The following is a 19328-nucleotide window of genomic DNA, read 5'->3' on the forward strand; positions in this document are numbered from 1 at the left end:
AATAAATCGGTAGATATTGTGAAGAATTTATGAAAATAATCTGATTGGTATCCATAAAAAAGCTAGTTGTTTGTAAACATCCAAAATTGCATTGTTATATGGTGCATAGGGCACTGCATTGTTACACCAATAGGTTACATTATGATAAGGTGATCAGCCTTACGCTTCAGGTGCCAGTCCACTAAGATGAAATACTGAAAAACTACTTTTTCTTTATATGTTTGATGTTGACCTTCCCATGAACTGAACCTGGAAAGCATAGCAAGCGAATGCGCCAACCACGACACTACGAGGCGGAATTTTCTCCACTTGATTTCCTTATCTCTGAGAGTAGCAATCAAGTCGAAAGCACTTGTCTAAGATTCTGGTTCTATTTCACACACGGAACTGTATTTTCAATCCACCCAGAAACAGAAAATTAGTTTGTAATGGTGATTTCAACGTAAAACAACGAATTCAGAGCCTGGAAATGAACTCGGAAAAGTACCGGTAGTTCAAGTAAAAGTGAGTACGTTAAGTAATAAGTACTTAAGTACCAAGTGCAAGGTTCACCAAAGGTGCTCACAGTAGGGGAGAAGGGGGCTAAAGCGGACACGGGTTAGAGTAGACAGTTCGAATTCCGAACCTGAATTTGAAAGGAAAAATTGTGAAAAAGAAGGGTCAAAGCACCACTAAAATGACCATTAGTTAATAAAACACAATATAATATGAATTGCTACATGTGTCCAGTCAAAAAACTTTTAACACTAGAAACTATGACAAAAGCAGTAGGCGGACACATCTTTTGGTAAGAAACAAATCTTTCAGTTTTGAACTGTGAATTGTCAAAAGGTAATAGTGCGTCTTCCCGTTATTATTCTGAGATTGATAGTGTTTTTATAAGGAAAGGTGTGGTAAGTGTTTTATTTGATGCTATTTCTTATGCAATTCTTTGAATATATCCATATTCTTATGTGTTAAGGTGTTTTATGATGTTATGATGTAACTAAATCTGGGTATTATTTTTACTAGGGTAGTAGTGGTCATTCACTGGTGATTCTGATATTTTTTTAGAGTAATATTAATTATAATTGTAATACTCGTATTTCAATAAAAAAGTAAAAGTTCTTAAAAAAAATAATGTGTTTTTTATTGTTTTCTTTTATTTCGTACGCTTAAATAATACAATTTATACCTTTAATGTGGATTTCACTACAAGCTGAACCGTAAACGGTCATTCATTGGTGCTTTAACCCTATTTATTTTAAATAGATTGTAGTACTAGTATGATAACCCATATGTTAGGTTTAGCCAACATTTGTTTTGAAGTATAAACAACGACCGATAAACGAGAGACGCCAAGAAACATAACTTATCAAAATCTATGCAGCATAATTTAGTAAAAAAAAAATAAGGATGAAATCATTATTTCAACACTTTCCGACTTTGGAAATTCAAATGAAGAAGTTGACCTCAATCAAAGCATAAATAAAGAAGGATGTTTAAAGTTAAACCATTTATCTATTCTATCTTGGTTTTACTACGAAAAAATATGATCAAAAATAAAATTCAGAATTTAAAGAAGAAAAGCGATAGCCATATATTTTAATCTATTGATGATTTAGGCGGAGTTGGTAAATATATTTTTTTTCGAAACATCAACTTACAGCAACGGCCGGTGGAATAAAACGACATAACTTTCGGGGTTTACTTTTCCCTATACAGTGTATTATAAGTTGACGTTTTTATTTATTTTTTTGTCTTCGTTCTAATTTTTTTCAAAAAATGTTTATATTTCTGTTTGTCATCATTTTTTATTTAACAGTAAAGTTACTTGTTTATTTTTCTTTAAAAGTTTTTTATTTGAATAAAGTTACTTGTTTATTTTATTTTATTTTATTTTATTTTTATTTTGCACCACAACAGGCCAGGAGGCCCAATTACAGTGGTGAATTACATCACAGAACACCCAGGCTTGAGAAAAATCCCATTTTAATTTTTGTATTCTCACCGGGAATCGAACCCGGAACCTTCCGTGCGTGAGTCAAGCGTCTTGACTACTACACTACGGAGGCCGCCGATTATTTTTCTTTAAAAGTTTTTTATTTGAAATACCGTGTCCACCTGGCTCCTGTCTAATTTTAACTGCATTCACATTAGTTGGACAATAGTTTTTTTTGTTAGTTTCCAATTTTATAGTGGAGTTTTAAAAAAATCACATGGTTGGTTGGTTATAAAAATAAAATACACAAATCGATATGTATACTGATAAAATTTAGTGAGAACTAGTAAAATATTTTTTTGATGTTTCGTACAAAAATGTTTACTCTTGCCCCCTTTTTACCTACTGTACATACATATATTCACTCTCGGGTTCCGCGCTGTACTGGGTACCGGGTAGGACATACAGAGATATTTCCAATCAACATTGGTTGACTGAGCATTGCACAATTTTCGTGTTCAATTGGTAGTGTTTACACTGAGTATTGGGCTTTTCTGTTTTTTTGCGAAAATTGGACAGAAAAATTCAAACTTTGTTTGATTTCATTGTAATATGCAAACATAATTAAAACACTTATGATTATTTTAAATCACGTTAATTTAATAAATTACCATAAACTGTTAAATTAATTTAAATATCTATGATTTCAAATAATCAAAACGTGCACACATAGAATAAAATAATATATAAACAGAGGTTAAGATAGATAATTCAAAATTATATGAAAGTAAATTAAATAAAGTTATTTTTATCTTAAGGATCATTATCAATTTTTTTTCGGGTTAACTAATGAGTTGATATAATGCTATTTTAATGAGTTAAAGTATTAAATTTTTTGTCCCATATTCCAAATTTGTGGATTAAAGTATCACTCGTCTTTTATTTATATAATAAATTACAATGAACTTCCACCAATAATGTTCACTTACAAACTTAAATGTTTTAGATAACACTTCCTTTGTGGTTATTTATTATAATAAAATAAATAAAAACAACTCCCTTCCATTAAATGTTAAACCTAAATTCTACACAACTAATATTATAGAAACATAAAAAAAAAAAAAAAATTGGTTTATACAAATTAAATTGTAATGATCGCGATTCAATCTACATTGAAAAAACGAAAAGAAACTTTAATTTTAGACTAAAAAAACACTTAAGGTGCCTGAATAATGATAATTTCAATAAAGACTCTGGATTAAAAGTTCTTCATGTTGAAAATAAAATATAACAATTAGACAACTTGGATATCCTAGAAATTAAAAAAGCGATTTATATTTTTAAAAAGTACTAATTAATAACCAAATTATTAATATTTCCTTTAGTTGACTCCTGTCTAAATTAAAATATCGTATCCATCTCACATTATGCTTCCCACCCTTACAAGACAAAAATACTTGATTTATTAGCTCCATATATAATATTTAGTGAACACTTATAAAATAAAATCGGATAGAATTCATTAGTTAAGTATACCTTGATAATGAAGCTTGTATGACTTTGAAACCGGTCGATGGAAAAAAAAGTGATTTATAGCAAAGTTGTGTTTATTTATTTTATTACAAATAAACATGGGGTTCAAACTGTCAGTAGGGTCACAGTGAGTCACATCTTGCTGGAGGGTGTGATTCTATAAAATGCTGCAATCGCCTAGTTGCATTCCACCGGCAACTCTACTGACTAGTCCTACTCGTTAGCGTCCACGTCGCGAACCCTGGACAATGGGATCACACTCATTACGGTGTGATCGCAGCAAATAACGAGAGGATGAAAGGCGAGTTTCTGGCGCCTGCAAACCAGAACCAAACAGCTAAGGGAAGGTAACCCCGAGAGAAAAATCCACCAGAAAAGGCAACGGAAAACCACTCTGGTCATCTTTTCCCAGGAATCACTATGGCGAATACATACAATAAGCAGTTGTCCTGGCTGCGGAGTAGCGCAGGACCGAGATGCTTTCGCTGTAGTGATCGCCAACGTCGGGGATCTGACAAGGTACCTCAAGAAGAAACATGTTTGTAAAATGTGTATGTTTACTTAGAAATTTTTTGATAACTAAAGTTCTAACAATCAAGGCAATTAACATCTTAAATATTTATTTTATCGGTAGAAAAAAATAGAAAACAATAGTGATCAGAAAATCTCCGTGTCCGGGTGAATGAAAAATAAAGTTTTTATTGAGAAATATAATCAAAATAATGGACGACTGTTTTTGACTCGATGGTTGCACTCAGGTAAAAATCCAGAATAAGGAAATCGAGTGGAGAAAAGTCCGCTTCGTAATCTAGTGGTTGGCGCGTTTGCCAACCATACTAAAAGTCCCAGATTCGATTCCTGGTAAGGTCAACGTGAAATATTTATATGAAGGTGGTTATTGCAATATTTCAGTGTCCCTGGACTGGAACATGAACTGTCGGACTGATCTCATTACCTTCATGTAACAGATGTTCGAAACACACCGCATCATTGGTATAACAATGCGGTGCCCAATACACCACTAGGTGGGGAAAGGGAAATTATGATAAGTATACCTAGTAAAATTTTTCCTCCACGAAAAAAATATTATTTTTAATGTAAGTTAATCTTAGACTACTAGTCATCAAACCGGACAAACAGGAATCATATTATCGTATACAAAAGCATATATATTTATTATACGGCACAAGTGTCTTTTACAATAGAAAAATAAAATACAAAAATATAATATAGCAAACATGAAGTTTTAGACTTTGTGGTTTTTTATATAATTGATAGAGAATTGATTCTCATTTCCCGTTAGAGTGATATAAACATATTAAAAGGTCGCCATGTCGTGTCTCGTATGGTAAGTGAAGTCTCACGTATTGTGTTTTTTAATGTTGATTTTAAATTTGTCTCCAATATAATTATTGAAGTAGTCGGGTGGGTGTCATTGTAATGTTTAAGTCCATTGTTCAGTATTTATTAATGTCCTGTCTTTATTAATACAGTAGTGTAGTTGTCTGGTTTTATTTCAGTTTCATTAAACTTTACTTAAAATTATTAACGATTAAAATTCACTTAATTAAAAATTTCAGAAGACAAATGACAAAAAAATAAAATATTTATTTATTTATTCACACTCTTTATCAAAATACAATTCCATGTTCACTTTGCCCAGCTAACAAGGGTACATACCCCGTTCCAAGCTAGGCAATTACATTTTAATATATTATAATAGTTAACAAATTAATATGGAGCACAGACAAACAAAATATAAACTTATTCGGATACACATTTTGATTCATATACATATAGACATACACATATATACACACATATATATAAATATACACATATATACACTCAAAAACTTCTATTTGAGAGTCTCAATAATAAGTGAATAATTTGGTTCATTTTTATTTCTCTTTAATTAATAAACAAAAAAATGTACGAGATCATAAAGTGAAAAATACATCATTGTCTTACTCGTAATATCACAAAAATTCATAGGTAAATTAAACATAATGTTGTATTTTCGGTTCAATGCCAAAGACACATTTTGCATGCCTAATAGAGTACTGGCATAACTGAAAAAATAAGCCGACGAAGTCGTGATTGCAAAACGTTTTTTTGTGATTTCCCAAAAATAAGCTTTTTTTAGTTATGCCAGTAAAAAAATTTTTTTTTTGAAATCAAGATGTTAGTTTTCAATATCATAATATCTCAAAACATTGAAAGGAGGGTGAGTGCCGGAAACAGGGTGAAAGGTGCACTAAATTTAAATTAGGCAAATATTTTTTTTGCCGCAGGGGGCGAAATTGACTGTTCACAATTAAGTCATGATGTATAGAAGCAAAGTACGGAATTATAAAAAACAAAATTAAAGTAAAGTGAATGCTCTCAAAATGCAATCTCTCATGAAAATGTGGTAAACAGTGGTAAAACTATGCGCGATAGGTGCACAAATATCGAGATCTAGGCAAGCATTATTGACACAATCAAGAAAAACGGCGTTGGTTTTATATTGGATTGGATTATGTACAAAGCTTATATGTACTTTATTAGATATGTTCTTTCTAGTTGCTTTAACTCTTGTGTGAGGATCTGTCAGGATAGTCTGCCGCGACCTTGTTAAGGAACTTCTCAGCATTTACTCATTGAAAAGGAAACCATGGAAAACTCATTTAGGAGAAGCTGGACTATTGACAGACATCAATAGACCTTCCAATCCACGTTGACAGTGTTTGGCATTTTGTGTCGTATTTTAATTTATTTCTGTGTTGTTTGGACGTGTAGAGCGAATAGACGGCGAAAGAATGGGTATAAAGATTTATGATGCGCATGTTAATGGATACAGAAAACGAGAATGACCAAGCAAGACATGCCATGATCAAACCCAGCAAGAAGATGGACATTTCAAAAGTCAGAATAATCAGCGCGTGTGTATGATAAGTAAATAATGATAAGAATTATTCGATTTGTGTATATTAATACGTTATATATATATATGTTCCTAATTGCTAACTAAATGACGGCCGAAGTAAGAGAGGGCTCCAACGCTGCTTTTCCGAACCGTAGAAAGCACTTTTATAGCGCACATTTAGTGTGTAAATACGCGCTATAAAAGCTTTCTCTAAGGCCGCGAGAGCCTTAGTGCCATGCGTCGCCAAAAACGTATGTTTTCCCCACTCCGTAAGGTATACCCCCCCTTTCATGCAAGCCATTTCAGGAAGTTCAAAGGAAGTATGAATGTAGAGGAAGCGAGGTCAGTAAGCGAGGATAGAGTGATAAGGCATATTATCATAACTACCTACCCCTACGTTGTAACTGCGTCATAGTTTATTTAGTTTGTTTATTTTTACTGTCCCATGATTGTGTGGAAAAAAGAACATTTTGTGTTGGAAATAAAACAACAGCCCCGGATGAGCGCTTTCGGCTCTCCGGTAAAAATAATGAAATAATAAAAAAGAGAAGAGACTAGTCTTCTCGTAGTGTAGTGGTTGGCGCGTTCTTCTGCCACGTTTGAGGTTTGGGTCTTCGATTCTCACCAAAGTTATTTAAAAACGCTATTTTTTAATAATTTTTCGCAGCAATATTTCATAGTCTCTGGACTGCCGCATGAAGCAAAAGACTTATCATCTTACCTTCAATGTAACAAAAATTAATGATCCACATACGCTGCAAATGTAGTACCAGTGTAGTGTCCTGTGCCCCGCCGGGTGCGGGTATGAATATTATAATTATTTTTGTTTCATTATTTTTTTAATGTTTTATTTTTCTAAACAAAAAAACATCATATAGGGAAAGGAGTTATCAAGATTCAAAGTTCCAACTTTTTCATTTTTCAAAAATCAACGAATCAAAAGATGAATAATTTAAAAAATATGGGCGTCTAAACATATGCAGAATAGTGAATGTTACACATTGTGTAAAGTGGCTACTAAAACCGGCGAGTTATAAGTCATAATTTAAAAATAATCACTTACCAAATATGGTTCCTAGAGAATTAGCTATACCGCTGCTGATGACGCCATTAGAAAGTGCGTCGAAACAGGCACTTAGTGCGCACGCACAGGCACTTGTACCAATCTGAGGACAAAAAATGAACACATTATAAGAAAATTAGCAACAATGTTTTGACTGTGTATGTTAATTTTTTTTTAAAGTATAACTTTTATGTCTTATAATATCCCAAATATTTCAATTTTTGGGGGCACTTTAACGAGTCTTAAATAATTCACTTTTAAAAAATGTGAATCAGGTTGGGGTAAAGGGGGATTTGAACCTTTGATCCGTGAGTCCGCGACATTAGCCATAATACAACCCGACTGTATTTTCGCATGTGCATATATATTGTGTATGAATGTGTGTATATATATGTATATGTATGTATATGTGTGTATATATGTATGTATGTGTATATGTATGTACGAAGTATGTATGCTTTATATGTATGTATTTAATTGTATTTTTACATTAAATGTAAACTTATTTTTTTTCTTTTCTTCTCTTTTGGGCTTTAACTGTTTTTTTTTTATTTATAGGAAACATATTCGTAAACCATATTTGCCGCAACAAATCGGTTTCTTAGAACAGGCATTTGCCCATATAGGAACCGATTGCAACATTAGGCGTATTAATATTTCTGGTTTGCCGACCCTTCATATACTGAGCCTACTCCTAGTACTAGCAGAATTTGCCAGAGTGTTTTGTGTGCCATTTTGTAACATTGTATGTATAAACTAATAAATGAATAAAAAATAAAAATTAATAATAATAAAACTGTAGACAATGTTTGAAGACAAATACTGGATTTGACCCATTATACATTAGAGGATTATCAAAATTGATATACGTACATTTTTGAGAAAGGAGTATATGAGTCCAAATATTTTTTAGATCCACGGGGATTAATTCAGATGTGACAGGGTTACACTACCCAATGACAGATCATAAGCCCTGTAAATGCCTTATCATTTCTTTTTTTGCACCCATAGGGCTCTGAATTGAAACACCATTATTTATTTATCAAATATTTTTGATATCTACATTTTTTTTTGTTTAAAATTATATTTTATTTTATATTATTTTGAATACTTTTCAAATTATTTATTAATGAATTTCATAAAAGGTACATGTTTTTTAAAATTCTATACATATCTACTTTATACATCGAGTAAATGTTATCACTGTAACTCTTCTAAAAAAAAAACTCTTGTGCTTGAATAGTGACTTGCCAAACAGAAGACCCGGAATCTTTTTTGGCAAGTTTTAACCAAATTATTATTATGTTTTTTCTGTATTTATCTAAGTTTTAGAAAAAAGACCCTTAAAAAAATGCAGTTTCGATTATTATTTATTTTCGTATCTTTTGTTACGTAAAGGTAAGGTGATCGGTCTTACGTTTAATTACTATTATATTGTAGTATAAAACCACCTTAAAAGCAAATGTTTCATATTGGAATGGACGTCAATAGGCGTAGGATTAGATAGGACTTTTACCTGAGATTAGCTATCGAGTCAAAAACACTTGTTTAGGATTCAGGCTCTTTTTCACATGGATAACTGTGTTTTTCATCTGCCTGGACACAGATTATACGCCTAGACTTCCAAACAGAGAAAATATCATTTTTCGAGTGTTAAATCTAGGTTTCAACGTTGTTTTGTAATTTGAATATACTCAAAATATTGTTCACGGAATAACCTAGTCAAAAAGGTTATGTTACTCTTTTGCAAAGTCAGTCGATCGAATAATAAAGCACATTCAGCTAGTGTACGTTTATGGGATTGGCTTTTACAAATGCAAAGAACGTCATTGTGTTTAAACGTAACCATTTTTGTTTTAGTCAGTATTAGCTTGTATAATTTAAGTTACAAAAAATCTTCCAAATCATCAAAACCATTCAAAAGCCCAGTTGTTGCAAAAGCCCAACTACTATCTGTAAATCCTGGGTCAGCAGCTTATTAGAATTAATTTCTATAATATGGTCTCCTATCAACGATATCCATAAAAAAACGGATTATAATACCGAATTATAATACCGAACCGAATTATAATACCGAACCGAATTAAATATCAATTTATTTTAAAGCAAATTCACTTTCAAACTACCGAAATATAAGTATAATCAAGTATTATTGTAACTTCCGTGTTAAGACATACAAAATATATTCGTTATCTCTTTCTCAAACATTACGAATGCATATATTGTCACCTTCCTTAGACCGTTGTAAGTCAAATTATTTTATTTTAAGAATAATAATAATAATAATATTTAAGAATAACTAAATTGCGTTAGTGAAAACTGCAAGATTTTACTGTGATCGCAAGTGTAATTTTTAGAACAAGATTTTAAAATTTAGGTTTAAGAGGTATTTAAATTCGTGTTTTTTCTTTAGAAGAGTAATCTCGTGTAATTCAGTAACAATAATTTTAGCCAATAGAGGCGCAACTGGTCGCTGTATGGAATAAACGAATATAATGTAAATTGACTTACCCAAGAAAAGCAATATATTTTTTTTGTGATGTGTTTTTTCCTAATAATAATGTAACATAAAACATTACTTTTGATGTCAAAAAAATATGGTAAGCTGCAAACAACCGATTGTAAGGAGCATTCGCCCCTGCGAAGACAGGTGCTTAAGATATACCATCGCGCCATTCGCATTCGCACTAACCAAGACTTTTCACCAATGCCAAGAACGCTTAAGTTGTACAATGAATGTTCCAAAGACAACTCGGTTAATGGATTCCTACAGCAAAGACAGTTAAACAAAAGGGAAATAATTACTTCACTTTTCGAACGATGAAACTTACCGAGAAGGCAATGTCTTGCCTGTCTGAGAAAATAATTATCTATTGCTATATTTTGTTGATTATATTTATGTAGTTTATATACTCGTACAATTGAATTCTATTGAACACACTTTTTGTATCATTAATATAGACGGTTTTAATACCAACACATTGTTTATAACCTGTCGATTGGTTTTTAAAAAAAATGTTTTACATTGAATTTTGTGATGTTGAATTAAATTACTAAACTAGGCTTTGTTTCGAATTCAATTAAATACTTCGGAGCTTATTAACATAAGTCGTGTCTGACGTAACAAAATGATACAGGATTTACTGATTTACAAGACATTGTTCTTGCTTTAAAGTTTACATATGTTGTTTAAATTTACTTCAACAGACACGCAAAACATTTTTGAGAAGGGAATATGGAAGTCTAGGCACTTACAGGGCTTATGACTTCTCATTGTCTGGTTTAAGTGGCCACTTTACACACTGTGTAACATTCACCATTCTGCCCATGTTTGAACATCCACATTTCCTCAACTCTTCCATCTGTTGACTTTTGTGAAGTAAAAGAGCTAAAACCTTTATCACGCGGGTGAGATTCATCCGGCTGAACCAAATCACCTACTAGGCAACGCCTGAAAACAATTTTCCAATTTTTATGCTTCTTATTTTACCGGGTAGTTAATTCAACAATGTTTGAGTATGTCCAAATGCTTGCAGACTGGCTGGTTGTTCATGCATAAATTTGTTGTAACAGAGAGGGAAAACATTTTTGAGAAGGGAATATGGGAGTCAAAGCATTGACATATGAGAAGGGAATACGGGTGTGTAAAGTGGCCACTTAAACCAGCCAATGACAGGTCATAAGCCCTGTAAATGCCTAGACTACCATATTCCCTTCTTAAAAACGTTTTCCCTCTCTGTTTAGATAAATTGAAATATAAACAACTCCCTAGGGAGGAAATCCAGCCAGTCTGCAAGCATTTGGACATACTCAAACATTGTTACATATATTACTTTATTTGATAACAAGCCTTAAATTGAACGGTCGAAAGACCAACATTACAAAAATAAAATAATCTCTAAATTTATTGCAACAGAGAGGGAAAACAATGGGATTACGGAAGTCTAGGCATTTACAGGGCTAATAATGTGTCATTAGCGTGTTTAAGTGGCCACTTTACACACTGTGTAGTTAAAACTAATAAGTATAAAAAGAAGCATAAAAATGTATAATAGTTTTTAGGTGTTGCCTAGTAAGTGAAATAATTCATCCAGATGAATCTCACCTACATCAATAAAAGTTTCAGCACTTACTTCGCAAAAGTCAACAGTGAAAGTACGAGTATCCTGGTTCGAATATCGTGGGTCTTCCTTTTGCTTTCACTCATACAAAAAAGCAGCGCTTTTTGTCAATAAACCAGTTACTCGTTTAAAATTTTCAATTTCATGTGTCGCGGTTTTAATCAAATTTATCTCCACTACATTCACTGTCCCTTTCACATCATGTAGAGGGCCTTTGTCGGATATTGTCATTCATTTTCATGACCGTATTGCGAACACAAATGGTAGCAAAAATGTAGTTACTTGTATCATAATACCCCATGTCTATTACAATAGTTTAATAAATTTAATTTCGTCGGATTAGATTATTATTATCGTTATTTTAAAAACATATTTAAATTCACAAAAGTCAACAGACGGAAAAGTTGAGGCAATATGAAGTGGTTGGTGGGATTGAGAGGTTTGTGGCTGAATGGACCACCAGTTGATAAAGGTGCACCTACCCTACATTTCACCCTGTGATTTCCCAGCTTCCAATCCCTAAATATATATTTATTCTCGTTGTCGCTATTGTCGTGGGTAGTTACGTTTGCTAATATTTGTATGCAACCACTTACCGACTTTTCTATGTCTACGGGTTCCGAGCAGTGGGAGCGGTGAGTTTTTAAATTGGTAAGCTATGAAAATTCTGATAAAATGTCCATAGCGGTAGTATGGCATATAAAAAACAAGTCTATTTTATATTTAATAAATAATTCCTAACAAATGGCTCCAGCGGCTAATAGTTTAAGTAAAAATATTTTCTAATGTAGCACAAACATTTGATTTAAAAAATACAATTTTAAAAAAACATAATTGCAAAAAAAAATTGGAACCCCTATGGACTCGAACCCCCGCCTACGTCATTAGAAAGCAACGACCCATCCGCGCAGCTATTTCGCGCTTCGGGCTAAGAGTCGAAAAAGTAATTAATAAACTGGATAATTCAATAGCGCACCGGTGCATCTTTGGTTAAGTCAGACTATTATAACTTGTCTTGAAACAACACACTATTTCTTAATAAATGATAATAATTAAATAATTAAAAAGTATTCCTTACCGAGTACGATAGTTCACCAAACAAAACATAAATTACGTTTTAAGAATCATTGTTTCATCGACTTTTATATCACATTATTATTCACAAAACGACATAAGTTATACATATTATAATTCTTCATATATATTTATTCTTAACACTATACACTAGTAACGTTTTAATCATAACTCTAACTAAATTTTAAAAGTTTAATTGGATACTGAAGAATAACCTACAATATTCAATGGTCATCGTATGCACAAAAACGAATTACAATTAAAAAACAATTAGCGAATCTTTGTTTTTTAAAACCCACTAAAGGATTTATACTATATTATGCATTAAAATATTAATTCGTTTCGATTAAAATATCAAAATATTTATTTATTTTAAAGCAAATTTACTTTCAAACCACCGAAACATAAGTATGCTAAATTACTTACTTATTATTGTAACCACATTGTAACGACATACAAAATATACTCGTTATCTCTTTCTTACACATAACGAGTGCGTATATTGTCACCTCCCTTAGACTGTCGTAAGTCAAATTGGTGTATTTTAAAGAATACTAGCCCTTATGAAAATGTATTGAAAGACTTAATTGCATTAATGAAAGCTGCAAGATTTTACTGTAATCGCAAGTGTAATTTTTCGAACGAGATTCTAAAGTTTTAGGTTAAAGACGTATTTGAATTAGTGATTTTAAAGTGAGCAGAGTAATCTCGTGTAATTCAGTAGTAATAATTTTGGCCAATAGAGGCGCAACTGGTCGCTATATGGAATAAAGGAATATGATATAAATTTAATAACCAAAGAAAAGTAATATATTTTTTTGGTGATGTGTTTTTTCCCAATAATACTACAGTATTATAAAACACTACTTACGATGTCAAAAAAATATGGTAAGCTGCATGCAATCGATTATAAGGAGCATTCGCCCCTGGTTCCGAGATGTACCCATTTATTTGCAAACAACATGCAAAACCCATAATACACCTTCACCACAGTTGTTCACAAAAATATAAAATTAACAAGCTTTTATGGTTTTACATACATAAACATGGTTTAAGCATGTTGGTTTAATTGGTGTCATAGCGAAGAGACGGGTACGTCTCGGAACCGGAAGACATAGAAAAGTCGATAAGTGGTTATAAACAAATATTTAATAACGTTCGAAAAAATATTTAATTTGATTAGTATTAGATTTACTTTAAAGGAAAACACGTCTGACTTTTCTTCATTACGTTCAATTCAAAACGTATTCACGTATTTTCTGACTGAATTATGGCCCTCGAGCTGTGATTTTTTTACACATCTTCTTTCTTATACATAAAAGGCAATGTTTGTATGTGTGTCATCGATTGACTAACTACTAGACCGATTTACGCGCGGTTTTCAGCGAAATGTAGATCTTTACCATATGCATATTAATAGCCTTTAAAATGTTCAATTTATGAAGTAGAAAAAAAGTTCATAGCGTAAACATTTTTTTTGTGCGTCATCAGGGTTGCGTTCGACGAGAATGCATTAAAAAAAAGGGAATGTTTTATTTTTTAGTGTACAAAAAAAAGTTTGTTTTTTAATGTTTACATGGATCATGTTTTCCAATCAGATCATTTCCTTAAATTCCTTAGAAGTTTTACCCATTTATTTATTTTTCCTAGATTTTTGGTAATATTAAAATAATATCATCTGACATTCGATATATTTTTGAAAATCGCATTCCTAAATACAGTGCACTGTGAAAAGGGCGGAGATTGACATTTGCAAAACTTTAAATTATTAAATTCTAAATTAGAAAATTAATAATTTAAAGTTTTGGAATTCAACCATAAACAAGTACCTACGAAGTTCTTAAATTCAATATTTGAAAATGAATTATTTTAAGTTTTGGAATTTAATTATATTTTGAAATTTCAGGAGAGTGACAGAAAAAAAATATTCAGTTACTTATTCATCAAAATTCTCTGGCATCGTCTGTCCCCTTAATATGATTTGTAAGATATGTAATTTATGAGAAAAACCTGTATAATGTAAATGTAAAAATAAGTACATTGAAATACAGCTTTATGTTTTGTTGTTTTCCGAACTTTATAGTGTCCATACTTTCCCTCGGTGTTGATATGAACACACATAATCATAGTACGGATTGTACCAGTAACAACAAAACATGCAATTTCCTAAAACCGCTCTTCTGTGCAGTCTGGTACCACTCGTATCAACAGTAAACACAAACTAATCCCATTAAATAAACAAAACATGGAGTCTTGTCCAGTCATGTAAACATGATCTTTCGAGTTAAATTATAATTAGAGCGTCTCATATTACACGGAAATTGACGTCAAAAAAATGTGATTATAGAACACTTTTAGGGCTGTTAAATAAAGAGATGTTTAGTAAAATGTTTACAGCTTTGAAAATACAATTTTTCACCGTTTTTTCCCTTGTTACATTTACTTATCTGTATTAATATTTTTATCACCTAAGTACCAAAAAAAATTATCATGTAAAAGATAAATGGTTGATATGAATAATTTCTTTCTAAAAAAAGACTTTTTTCACTCAAGAATATTTCATAGTCCCTGGTACCTGAAGCGTAAGGACCTTTATGTGACAAAAATGATCAAGATACGCTGCGATTGGTGTACCAATACAGTGCCCTATATGCACCATTAGGTGCGGAAAGGAAATGATAATGATGGTAGTGTAAAAGATTACGGAATACATCGTTTTATTAAAAAAAAATATATATTTACTATTTTTGTATGAAAATAATTTTCCTAAACACTTAATTATATTATGTTTGAGATCAAGACCACTTTGTGTTTCAAAAACTTTACGCTTAAATAAATGAGTAAGTAAAACTACGAAAATTTCCACTTGGACGGATAAATATATGCATATTTTTTACTAAACAAGTATTAAGGGTGCAGTATTTCTTACGTAGCAGGAAATTTAACAACGTTTTTAAAACTAAATATTTTCGCTTTTTTTATACCCCAAATATTTTAATTTCGGGGCTATTTTATTTTAATGAAATAAATAAAACATCTTTGTTTTTAACCAGTATTTTTTTTCCTCCGACCGGTTTCAAAGCAAACAAGCTTCTTCGTCAAGGTTTACATAACTAATGAATTCTTTCCTATTTTATTTGTATCATGTTTACTAAATACCACACGTGGAGCCAATAAATCAAGTCCAATCCAAGTCCAAAATCAATAAATCAATTCCCCTAAAAGGGTGGTAGTTTGAGATGCATATTATCGAAACTAGACCGGATTGGGCCAAAAGAAATATTGTTTATTTGGTTATTACTTATTTTCTTCTTATTAAATCGTTTTTTTAATTTCTAAGATTTCCAAGTTGTCTAATTTAAATATTTAATTTTCAACATGAAGTAATTTTAATCCAGTGTCTTTTTGAAATCATGATTATCTTCTATCAGATGGTTTGCGAATTCAGAAAAATTATTACTATTTAGGCACCTTAAGTGTTCTTTTACTGTAATATTAAAGTTTCTTTCAGTTTTTTTCAATTTGGATTGAATCGCAATCATTACAATTCAATTGGTATATGCATTTTGCCTATGGACTAGGACTTTTCCTTTGTGATTTTTTAGTGTAGAATGCAGGTTTAATGTTTGATGGTAGGGAATTAGATAATTGTTTAGAAAAAATGACATTTATAAAAAGAATTCACCTCCATTATTTAAGTGGGTTTGCTTTATTTAATCTGAGAGCAGAATATAAATATTTATTTATAAGTTTGCGTTTTTGTTTGTGATTTAAGAAGCTTGTTTGCTTTAAAACCGTTCGCGGTCTGTGGAAAATAGTGGTTAAAAACAAAGTATTTATTTTATCATATTGACTAACCACAAAGTTAATGCTTCGAAAAAATTAAACTATAAAATTTATTTTATTTTAGTTTATTTATTTATTTGACGGACTTATGCAGTCCAATCTAACGATGGTAAATACAATTTCTTATAATAAATACAGGCACTAATAAAATAAAAAACAACTAATTAAAATTAAAATTACCTCAAGACAAGATCCGCTCTATCTTAGTGAATTTTTAAAACTATAAACACTTACACCAAAAAAGTCCAGATCTTGTCTCGAGTTTACAATACGACACAATCGGGACATTGGTGCATGCAAGCCATAGTATTTTTTTATAATGTAATTTTAAAAAAAGTTGGCCCTAAAAAACAACAAATAAATTAATAGAATATATACATGTATATAAAGGCAATATTTGAAAAGGTACACAATGATGAATAAATATATTTTTTGCTTTTATACTCGTATATGAAGTATTTGTTACTCTGTGAAAAAAATAGTACTAGAATAATACAGACTTTATGAGAAAATGATAGTGTCTTTTCAGATTTCCAACAATCAAATCCATTAAAAGTATTTTCAAGTAGAGTATAAGCTGTTTACCTTGTTTTGAGAATCAAACACGTCTGGACTTCTTGGAGCCATCCGTTATTCTTAACGTATTTTTCTCATACAATCGAAGTGGATTCCTTGCTCACGGTTTTATTTTCAATAAAAGCATGTTTGAAGCGTTGAATTCCTAGCTAGGTAGTATTAAACGCCATCTTCTCATTCTCTTTAAAGCTTATACGCATTTTACGGCATACGGTGCACTAAAAGGTTCTTTGCAACAAAGCTGTACTGATACGTAGAAAAGGGATTCTTTGTAGAAACAAGAAGTTGGAAAATGAATTTCCGTTTAGACGATACGGCAATATTTATTGAGCGGAACAAATATTATAAGTAGACTATTACTATGATTATACTATGATATCCTATTTTAATATACCAACATGTGTATGGTAAATGCGGATACAATATCCGCTAATCGAAGATTTTATTTTATTCATTTACTTTCAAATAAATCTACGTACTCGTACATCGAACATACCAGAATGGAAAATATGATACTGTTTCTTGTATAAATCACGTAAGAAATAAAATATGGAAATTATTATTTTTACAAGTTTTGTATTTAAGGTATAGGTATTTAACAATATTTTGAGTTTGTCCAAATTTTTGTAGACAAGGACTGGATTCAACTCCCCAGGGAGCTGTTAATATCAACGTATTACAATAGAGATAAAGAACATTTTTGAAAGGGTAATATAGAAGTCTAGGCATCTACAGGGCTTATGGGCTGTCATTGACTGGTTTAAGTGGCCACTTTACACCCTGTAATATTCACCAGTCTGCCCATATTTGAACATCTAAATTCCTTCAATTCTTTCATCTGTTGATGTTTGTGAGGTTTCCGCATAAATAAAGGTTTCAGCTCTTTAACTTCACAAACATCCACAGAGGCAAGAATTTAAAGAATATAGATGTTTAAATGTGGGCAGAAGGGTGAATGTTACACAGTGTGTAAAGTGACCACTTAAACCAGCCAATGACAGGTCATTGGCCCTGTAGATGCCTAGACTTCAATATTACCTTCTCTAAAATGTTCTTCATCTCTGTTGTAATATGTTAATAATTAAAGGTATTCATTTCAAGTTATACAATGAAGTGCATATTATGTACTTCTGGATCACCTTCTTTCAGCACAAAGATGCGAATGCTACCGGATTACAGAGAGCTCATTCGTGCAGCTTTTCCCTGTATGTGGGCAGCGCTAAGGAGACTTATGTCCTCAAATGCGGTGTGCGATATGTGGTGGGCAAGCTGTACAGGTATTTGTTTAGGGGGCAAGTGCAAGCTGTTGATTTAGAAGTCGGGAACTCGATTTATTTGTACTTTTGCGTAGTTCGTGCTAATCGGATGAATTTAGGGGGCACTCAAAATTCAGCTTATGCTAGATAGCGGGTAGAAAGAAAGTTATAAACATGTAATTTTTGTAAATAATCAGACCAACAATAATTTTAATATTTAAAATCAAGTGAATTACATTAAAATTGTAATCATTTTTTACTTTGAGAAATAATATTGTTCTTTTAATGATTAACAGAGATGACTTGTTATTGGCTGGATTGATTTATAACTTTACAAACCGTAGAACATACACTCTTCTGCCAAAGTTTAAATCTCCAAATTCTGAGATTCTCCGTATGATTTTTGTGAAGAAAAAAAGTTGAAACCTTTATTATTGCGGAAAAGATTAATTCGAATTTTAGGCTTTTGGGAATATTTTTCTGTATCCGGGCGGATTAAGAATACAGTTCAGTATATTAAAAAGAATCAGAATCCAGAACGAGAGCTTTCTCCCGGATAAGGAAACGAGTCAAGATAAGTCCTCGTTGAGAAGTGGTTGGCGCATCGCCTATTATTCCTGGTCCTGAGATCGATCCCTGGCAGGGTAGAAATGAAATATTAGTTTTAAAACTTGTTTGTTGGACTGGAACCGGAAGCGTTAGACTGATGTACTTTCTCACGCTTCCGGTTCCAGTTTTATTTTACCTACTTTCATGTAACAGATGGTCCAAATACACTGCATTTGTTTTACCTACGAACTACTGAGTTAAGAAAGAGGAATGATGATGATTATTTATAAAATCATCATTATTTCCTTTCCGCACCTAATGGTGCACAGGGAACTGCATTGGTACACTAATCGCAGCGTATCTTGATAATTTTTGTTACAGAAAGGTAGGAAGATCAGTTTTACGCTTCAGATATCAGTCTAGAGACTATTCTAGTGTAAAAACACAATTTTTGAATAAATATTTCATATCAACCATATCA

The 19328-nt window shown here is 31.8% G+C and overlaps 1 protein-coding gene across 1 annotated transcript in view; it reads right to left on the minus strand.

The window, feature by feature from the left end:
* The window catches only part of LOC148271605 (solute carrier family 7 member 14), a gene marked incomplete at its 5' end in the record, with an annotated part of 126007 nt that overhangs the window by 45183 nt on the left and 61496 nt on the right, over positions 1-19328 (minus strand). Inside the window, one exon of the mRNA XM_088241181.1 lies at positions 7426-7528. Coding sequence (XP_088097307.1) covers positions 7426-7528 — 103 coding nt within the window. The remainder of the gene's footprint in view (positions 1-7425; positions 7529-19328) is intronic.

This window comes from Micrasema longulum, unplaced genomic scaffold (genome assembly GCF_059751315.1).
Source record: "Micrasema longulum isolate JH-2025_06_02 unplaced genomic scaffold, ASM5975131v1 h1tg002774l, whole genome shotgun sequence".
NCBI classification, from domain to species: domain Eukaryota; kingdom Metazoa; phylum Arthropoda; class Insecta; order Trichoptera; family Brachycentridae; genus Micrasema; species Micrasema longulum.